At 39.9% G+C, this 9500-nt stretch overlaps 1 protein-coding gene across 3 annotated transcripts in view; it reads left to right on the forward strand.

Annotated features, from left to right (window-relative positions):
• The window catches only part of LOC133572002 (uncharacterized), an 88685-nt gene extending 79865 nt beyond the window's left edge, over positions 1–8820 (forward strand). Inside the window, exon 9 of one of the 3 annotated variants that reach the window (XR_009810480.1) lies at positions 8605–8687. Coding sequence is in view for 2 of the 3 variants with exons in the window: in XM_061924602.1 (XP_061780586.1) it covers positions 8605–8703 (99 nt within the window). In the remaining variant the exon portion in view is untranslated. Of the gene's footprint in view, positions 1–8604 lie in introns of all 3 variants that reach the window. The other 2 variants (XM_061924602.1, XM_061924598.2) reach the window with 2 other exon arrangements.
• Positions 8821–9500: the final 680 nt, after the last annotated feature.

A 9500-nucleotide genomic window follows, 5' to 3' on the forward strand; every position in this document is an offset into this window, starting at 1 on the left:
TTATCCTCCGCTGTTGCCATTTCTAATATAAATTTGTGAAAAGTTCTTATCTGTCAGTAAACTCACCATGAAAGCGCTAAAACATACCGGTGGAGTGAGTTTACATTATTCACCCAAGGAACTTTAGTTATACCGTTTGCTGTGGTTCAACATAGGAGTATTATTATGGTGTGTGTATAAGGTAAGACGTTATCTGGCTTTTTGTGTCGCAAAATTACCTTCTGGTACCTGCTGATCTGTATTTGGGATCTGCATAAATCCTAAAAAATTGCGTCCGCCTTTGTAGTCCGTGCCAACTCCGTAGTTGATAAGCTTCTTCTTTTTCCTCTATCTTCTTGTTATGGGACATTCATCCTCCGCCGTTGCCATTTCTAATATAAAGTAGTGTAAAGTTCTTACTTATATCTGTCAGTAAACTCGCCATGAAAGCGCTAAAACATACCGGTGGAGTGAGTTTACATTATTCACCCAAGGAACTTTAGTTATACCGTTTGCTGTGGTTCAACATAGGAGTATTATTATGGTGTGTGTATAAGGTAAGACGTTATCTGGCTTTTTGTGTCGCAAAATTACCTTCTGGTACCTGCTGATCTGTATTTGGGATCTGCATAAATTCTAAAAAATTGCGTCCGCCTTTGTAGTCCGTGCCAACTCCGTAGTTGATAAGCACCTTCTTTTTCTCTATCTTGTTATGGGACATTCATCCTCCGCTGTTGCCATTTCTAATATAAAGTAGTGTAAAGTTCTTACTTATATCTGTCAGTAAACTCGCCATGAAAGCGCTAAAACATACCGGTGGAGTGAGTTTACATTATTCACCCAAGGAACTTTAGTTATACCGTTTGCTGTGGTTCAACATAGGAGTATTATTATGGTGTGTGTATAAGGTAAGACGTTATCTGGCTTTTTGTGTCGCAAAATTACCTTCTTGTACCTGCTGATCTGTATTTGGGATCTGCATAAATCCTAAAAAATTGCGTCCGCCTTTGTAGTCCGTGCCAACTCCGTAGTTGATAAGCACCTTCTTTTTCTCTATCTTCTTGTTATGGGACATTTATCCTCCGCTGTTGCCATTTCTAATATAAATTTGTGAAAAGTTCTTATCTGTCAGTAAACTCACCATGAAAGCGCTAAAACATACCGGTGGAGTGAGTTTACATTATTCACCCAAGGAACTTTAGTTATACCGTTTGCTGTGGTTCAACATAGGAGTATTATTATGGTGTGTGTATAAGGTAAGACGTTATCTGGCTTTTTGTGTCGCAAAATTACCTTCTGGTACCTGCTGATCTGTATTTGGGATCTGCATAAATCCTAAAAAATTGCGTCCGCCTTTGTAGTCCGTGCCAACTCCGTAGTTGATAAGCTTCCTCTTTTTCTCTATCTTCTTGTTATGGGACATTCATCCTCCGCTGTTGCCATTTCTAATATAAAGTAGTGTAAAGTTCTTACTTATATCTGTCAGTAAACTCGCCATGAAAGCGCTAAAACATACCGGTGGAGTGAGTTTACATTATTCACCCAAGGAACTTTAGTTATACCGTTTGCTGTGGTTCAACATAGGAGTATTATTATGGTGTGTGTTTAAGGTAAGACGTTATCTGGCTTTTTGTGTCGCAAAATTACCTTCTGGTACCTGCTGATCTGTATTTGGGATCTGCATAAATCCTAAAAAATTGCGTCCGCCTTTGTAGTCCGTGCCAACTCCGTAGTTGATAAGCTTCTTCTTTTTCCTCTATCTTCTTGTTATGGGACATTCATCCTCCGCTGTTGCCATTTCTAATATAAATTTGTGAAAAGTTCTTATCTGTCAGTAAACTCACCATGAAAGCGCTAAAACATACCGGTGGAGTGAGTTTACGTTATTCACCCAAGGAACTTTGGTTATACCGTTTGCTGTGGTTCAACATAGGAGTATTATTATGGAGAGTGTATAAGGTAAGACGTTATCTGGCTTTTTGTGTCGCAAAATTACCTTCTGGTACCTGCTGATCTGTATTTGGGATCTGCATAAATCCTAAAAAATTGCGTCCGCCTTTGTAGTCCGTGCCAACTCCGTAGTTGATAAGCACCTTCTTTTTCTCTATCTTCTTGTTATGAGACATTCATCCTCCGCTGTTGCCATTTCTAATATAAATTTGTGAAAAGTTCTTATCTGTCAGTAAACTCACCATGAAAGCGCTAAAACATACCGGTGTAGTGAGTTTAATTATTCACCCAAGGAACTTTAGTTATACCGTTTGCTGTGGTTCCACATAGGAGTATTATTATGGTGTGTGTATAAGGTAAAACGTTATCTGGCTTTTTGTGTCGCAAAATTACCTTCTGGTACCTGCTGATCTGTATTTGGGATCTGCATAAATCCTAAAAAATTGCGTCGGCCTTTGTAGTCCGTGCCAACTCCGTAGTTGATAAGCACCTTCTTTTTCTCTATCTTCTTGTTATGGGACATTCATCCTCCGCTGTTGCCATTTCTAATATAAATTTCTTATCTGTCAGTAAACTCACCATGAAAGCGCTAAAACATACCGGTGTAGTGAGTTTACATTATTCACCCAAGGAACTTTAGTTATACCGTTTGCTGTGGTTCAACATAGGAGTATTATTATGGTGTGTGTATAAGGTAAGACGTTATCTGGCTTTTTGTGTCGCAAAATTACCTTCTGGTACCTGCTGATCTGTATTTGGGATCTGCATAAATCCTAAAAAATTGCGTCGGCCTTTGTAGTCCGTGCCAACTCCTTCTTCTTTTTCTCTATCTTCTTGTTATGGGACATTCATCCTCCGCTGTTGCCATTTTTAATATAAATTTGTGAAAAGTTCTTATCTGTCAGTAAACTCACCATGAAAGCGCTAAAACATACCGGTGGAGTGAGTTTACATTATTCACCCAAGGAACTTTAGTTATACCGTTTGCTGTGGTTCAAAATAGGAGTATTATTATGGTGTGTGTATAAGGTAAGACGTTATCTGGCTTTTTGTGTCGCAAAATTACCTTCTTGTACCTGCTGATCTGTATTTGGGATCTGCATAAATCCTAAAAAATTGCGTCCGCCTTTGTAGTCCGTGCCAACTCCGTAGTTGATAAGCACCTTCTTTTTCTCTATCTTCTTGTTATGGGAAATTCATCCTCCGCCGTTGCCATTTCTAAAATAAAGTAGTGTAAAGTTCTTACTTATATCTGTCAGTAAACTCGCCATGAAAGCGCTAAAACATACCGGTGGAGTGAGTTTACATTATTCACCCAAGGAACTTTAGTTATACCGTTTGCTGTGGTTCAACATAGGAGTATTATTATGGTGTGTGTATAAGGTAAGACGTTATCTGGCTTTTTGTGTCGCAAAATTACCTTCTTCTGATCTGTATTTGGGATCTGCATAAATTCTAAAAAATTGCGTCCGCCTTTGTAGTCCGTGCCAACTTCGTAGTTGATAAGCACCTTCTTTTTCTCTATCTTCTTGTTATGGGACATTCATCCTCCGCTGTTGCCATTTTTAATATACATTTGTGAAAAGTTCTTATCTGTCAGTAAACTCACCATGAAAGCGCTAAAACACACCGGTGTAGTGAGTTTACATTATTCACCCAAGGAACTTTAGTTATACCGTTTGCTGTGGTTCAACATAGGAATATTATTATGGTGTGTGTATAAGGTAAGACGTTATCTGGCTTTTTGTGTCGCAAAATTACCTTCTGGTACCTGCTGATCTGTATTTGGGATCTGCATAAATCCTAAAAAATTGCGTCCGCCTTTGTAGTCCGTGCCAACTCCGTAGTTGATAAGCTTCTTCTTTTTCCTCTATCTTCTTGTTATGGGACATTCATCCTCCGCTGTTGCCATTTTTAATATACATTTGTGAAAAGTTCTTATCTGTCAGTAAACTCACCATGAAAGCGCTAAAACACACCGGTGTAGTGAGTTTACATTATTCACCCAAGGAACTTTAGTTATACCGTTTGCTGTGGTTCAACATAGGAGTATTATTATGGTGTGTGTATAAGGTAAGACGTTATCTGGCTTTTTGTGTCGCAAAATTACCTTCTGGTACCTGCTGATCTGTATTTGGGATCTGCATAAATCCTAAAAAATTGCGTCCGCCTTTGTAGTCCGTGCCAACTCCGTAGTTGATAAGCTTCTTCTTTTTCTCTATCTTCTTGTTATGGGACATTCATCCTCCGCTGTTGCCATTTCTAATATAAATTTGTGAAAAGTTCTTATCTGTCAGTAAACTCACCATGAAAGCGCTAAAACATACCGGTGTAGTGAGTTTACATTATTCACCCAAGGAACTTTAGTTATTAGAGAGTTCCGGTCGGACGTTTTTTCACGGGGTGTTGTTGTTTCCGGCTGAGGATTCCGTTATTGATTGTCGTAAAGTCTGAATGTCATTAAAACAGTTAGCGCCATCTTTTGACACTTCTTCCACTCCCGTCCTTGCACGCCACACCGCTACAACAAAGATGACGGGGAGAAGACGCTGTCGAAGGTGAGCCACGTAAATAAGACCCGCCCACAAAACGGCGCATCCGGAAGCGACTGTGAAGATGTGTAAAACATCATCTATGCAACATTTTGACCAAAGAACTACCATTAACATGTTATGTAGACCACAAGGAAGTCTTTTACATTTAGAAAAAAATCATAATAATATGACTCCTTCAATGCGCCTTATAATCCGGTGCACCTTTTGCATTAAAAAAGATCAAAAATAGACCATTCATCGGCAGTGCGCCTTATAATCCGGTGCGCCCTATGGTCCAGAAAATACGGTACACAAATTTGGCTATTAATATCAGAATCCGAATGACCTTCGGCACGTTCTTGGAGTTTACAGTTGTGCACATCTCACAATATTTTGGTTTTGGACAGGGACAACGTATAAACACACTCCTTTAACCTCTAATTTGTTTGTGTTTACAAACTATTTTACCATGAAAACTACTCTTTGCCATTACACAAAACCTAGTCTTATGTTGAGTCCTACAAAGTGTTTTTACTGTAAGTATTGTACTTACTGTACACCAGCTGTTTGATTGTAACGTGCATCTTAGTTGGACTTTCCATTACCAAATTTGGAGGTGTCAAAATCGCCATGTAAAATTGCTAATCCTAATCATTAGCATGTCTATAGAAAATACAATGTAAATTAGCATCGAGCTAGTGCATTTGGAAAAGTGGACTTTACGTCATGTTTGAGGGTTTTCTACCAGGCATGCTTGCTTTATTGGCATTTATCATTTAGTTCAATTTTCTTATTAAAGAAATTCATAAAATCATCTGCCGAGTGGGTGGAGCTACTGGGAGGAGTCCCTTGTTGGGTTAGCAATGCTACTGTACTAAACTTCAACTTTAATAATAATAATAATGATAATCAGTTTAAGTGTTAAATTGCAGCCAAACAATAACACTAAAGGCAATGTTTTAAGTTACATTTTAGCATTCTGGCTGTCATTTAAGTGCCAAAAATTAACCACCAAAAAACCCTAAATAGGTCAAAGCCGGCATTACAAATGCAGTATTATTATATATTATAGTCATAATAACATCCATCCATTTTCTACCGCTTGTCCCTATTGGGGTCGCTGGAGCCTATCTCAGCTACAATCGGGCGGAAGGCGGCGTACACCCTGGACAAGTCGCCACCTCATCGCAGGTCATAATAACATGATAGTGTTATTTGTTCAGTCCATAGTGGATCTAACAGAATAAAGAAAGTCCAGTCCATAATGGATCTAACATAATAGTGAGAGTCCAGTCCATAGTGGATCTAACATAATAGTGAGAGTCCAGTCCATAGTGGATCTAACATAATAGTGAGAGTCCAGTCCATAGTGGATCTAACATAATAGTGAGAGTCCAGTCCATAGTGGATCTAACATAATATAGTGAGAGTCCAGTCCATAGTGGATCTAACATAATATAGTGAGATTCCAGTCCATAGTGGATCTAACATAATAGTGAGAGTCCAGTCCATAGTGGATCTAACATAATAGTGGGAGAGTCCAGTCCATAGTGGATCTAACATAATAGTGAGAGTCCAGTCCATAGTGGATCTAACATAATAGTGAGAGTCCAGTCCATAGTGGATCTAACATAATAGTGAGAGTCCAGTCCATAGTGGATCTAACATAATATAGTGAGAGTCCAGTCCATAGTGGATCTAACATAATATAGTGAGATTCCAGTCCATAGTGGATCTAACATAATAGTGAGAGTCCAGTCCATAGTGGATCTAACATAATAGTGGGAGAGTCCAGTCCATAGTGTATCTAACATAATAGTGAGAGTCCAGTCCATAGTGGATCTAACATAATAGTGAGAGTCCAGTCCATAGTGGATCCAACATAATAGTGAGAGTCCAGTCCATAGTGGATCCAACATAATAGTGAGAGTCCAGTCCATAGTGGATCTAACATAATAGTGAGAGTCCAGTCCATAGGGGATCTAACATAATAGTGAGAGTCCAGTCCATAGTGGATCCAACATAATAGTGAGAGTCCAGTCCATAGTGGATCTAACATAATAGTGAGAGTCCAGTCCATAGTGGATCTAACATAATAGTGAGAGTCCAGTCCATAGTGGATCTAACATAATAGTGAGAGTCCAGTCCATAGTGGATCTAACATAATAGTGAGAGTCCAGTCCATAGTGGATCTAACATAATAATGAGAGTTCAGTCCATAGTGAATCTAACATAATATAGTGAGAGTCCAGTCCATAGTGGATCTAACATAATAGCGTGAGAGTCCAGTCCATAGTGGATCTAACATAATAGTGAGAGTCCAGTCCATAGTGGATCTAACATAATGTTGTGAGAGTCCAGTCCATAGTGGATCAAACATAATAGTGAGAGTCCAGTCCATAGTGGATCTAACATAATAGTGAGAGTCCAGTCCATAGTGGATCTAACATAATAGTGAGAGTCCAGTCCATAGTGAATCTAACATAATAGTGAGAGTCCAGCCCATAGTGGATCTAACATAGTATTGTGAGAGTCCAGTCCATAGTGGATCTAACATAATAGTGAGAGTCCAGTCCATAGTGGATCTAACATAATATAGTGAGAGTCCAGTCCATAGTGGATCTAACATAATAGTAGTGAGAGTCCAGTCCATAGTGGATCCAACATAATAGTGAGAGTTCAGTCCATAGTGGATCTAACATAATAGTGAGAGTCCAGTCCATAGTGGATCTAACATAATATAGTGAGAGTCCAGTCCATAGTGGATCTAACATAATATTGTGAGAGTCCAGTCCATAGTGGATCTAACATAATAGTGAGAGTCCAGTCCATAGTGGATCTAACATAATAGTGAGAGTCCAGTCCATAGTGGATCTAACATAATATTGTGAGAGTCCAGTCCATAGTGGATCTAACATAATAGTGTGAGAGTCCAGTCCATAGTGGATCTAACATAATATTGTGAGAGTCCAGTCCATAGTGGATCTAACATAATAGTGAGAGTACAGTCCATAGTGGATCTAACATAATAGTGAGAGTCCAGTCCATAGTGGATCTAACATAATATTGTGAGAGTCCAGTCCATAGTGGATCTAACATAATAGTGAGAGTCCAGTCCATAGTGGATCTAACATAATATAGTGAGAGTCCAGTCCATAGTGGATCTAACATAATATAGTGAGAGTCCAGTCCATAGTGGATCTAACATAATAGTGAGAGTCCAGTCCATAGTGGATCTAACATAATAGTGAGAGTCCAGTCCATAGTGAATCTAACATAATAGTGAGAGTCCAGTCCATAGTGGATCTAACATAATAGTGTGAGAGTCCAATCCATAGTGGATCTAACATAATAGTGGGAGAGTCCAGTCCATAGTGGATCTAACATAATAGTGTGAGAGTCCAGTCCATAGTGGATATAACATAATAGTGAGAGTCCAGTCCATAGTGGATCTAACATAATAGTGAGAGTCCAGTCCATAGTGGATCTAACATAATAGTGTGAGAGTCCAGTCCATAGTGGATATAACATAATAGTGAGAGTCCAGTCCATAGTGGATCCAACATAATAGTGAGAGTCCAGTCCATAGTGAATCTAACATAATAGTGAGAGTCCAGTCCATAGTGGATCTAACATAATAGTGTGAGAGTCCAGTCCATAGTGGATCTAACATAATATAGTGACAGTCCAGTCCATAGTGGATCTAACATAATAGTGAGAGTCCAGTCCATAGTGGATCTAACATAATAGTGAGAGAGTCCAGTCCATAGTGGATCTAACATAATAGTGTGAGAGTCCAGTCCATAGTGGATCTAACATAATATTGTGAGAGTCCAGTCCATAGTGGATCTAACATAATAGTGAGAGTCCAGTCCATAGTGTGAAGGTCAAGGTCGAGGTTTCTTTAATGGTACCTGGAGGTAAAATAGGCATTTGTCATGTGTATTGTTTGACTTAAATTAACGACTTTTGTGGAACGCCGAAGCAATCAACGACAATCACACCTCAGTGATCGGATTGTTCAGCTGTGCTAAAATTAGAACTCTCTGGAAAATTGCATTTCAGTCGGTGTCTGTCAGGTGAAAGCGCCATTTAGTGCCACCTAAACCCCCCCCCCGTTTTTCTCACTGTCTTCCCTCAGGGGAGTGAGCTAGGTTGGAACTCCATCTTGACCGTCACCGCGGCCGCCGCCGTGCTGCTAACGACGACCAGCTTGTTGAGGGCGCTCGTCCGATGTTGACCGCACCTTTAAAAGAGACGGACGTCAGCCCGAGAGCTTGTCTCCCGCCCTTGTCCGTCGACTCCACTGCAATCCTCTCAACGTGATGGAGCCCCGAGTGTTAAGAGGCAGGGCGGGGGGGGGGGGGGGGGGGGGGGGGGGAGGGGGTGGAGGTACCACACGAGGCGTGCGCACACACCGAGGAGGCTGAGGCTGCCGCCATGGCGACGGGTCGAGGACATGAGGACACTCCTCCTATGTGAATATTGTCTCTCTTTTAGCCTTTGCTGTGTTCCCTGTGCACCAGATCTGTTTATTTAATCATTATTTATTGATTTTGCCGGGTTAAATATTGTGAGAAAATACACATGTAGTGAGCATTTAATGCACTGAAATGTAGATATTCCTTAATGGCTTGTAAACATCGTTTCTTTTGCCTAATGACTGCAGACTTGAAGCTGCTCTTCTCTCTGTCAGAATGTTTGGGAACTTGTCCAAGACGACGAGTTGCGGAAAACAAAGCCCCCCCGACTCTGCATGTATGTATGTATGTATGTATTTACTAGGGGTGTAGCGGTACGCCATATTTACGGTTTAGCGCGGTTTTAAGGTCGCATTTCCGGAACAAATAGGGAACAAAATGCCAAAAACTTAAAAGTGCAGTTTTCAATCATTTTTCAAATTATAGAAATGGGTTATACTTGTATAGCGATTTTCTACAAACTAAACTAGAAAAACTGAACATTTGCGCAATATTATAATAAAAGTTGGAATTTTACTCAATAACAGTCGCAATTTTACAAGAAAAATTTTACATT

This window comes from Nerophis lumbriciformis, linkage group LG29 (assembly GCF_033978685.3).
Source record: "Nerophis lumbriciformis linkage group LG29, RoL_Nlum_v2.1, whole genome shotgun sequence".
Taxonomy (NCBI): domain Eukaryota; kingdom Metazoa; phylum Chordata; class Actinopteri; order Syngnathiformes; family Syngnathidae; genus Nerophis; species Nerophis lumbriciformis.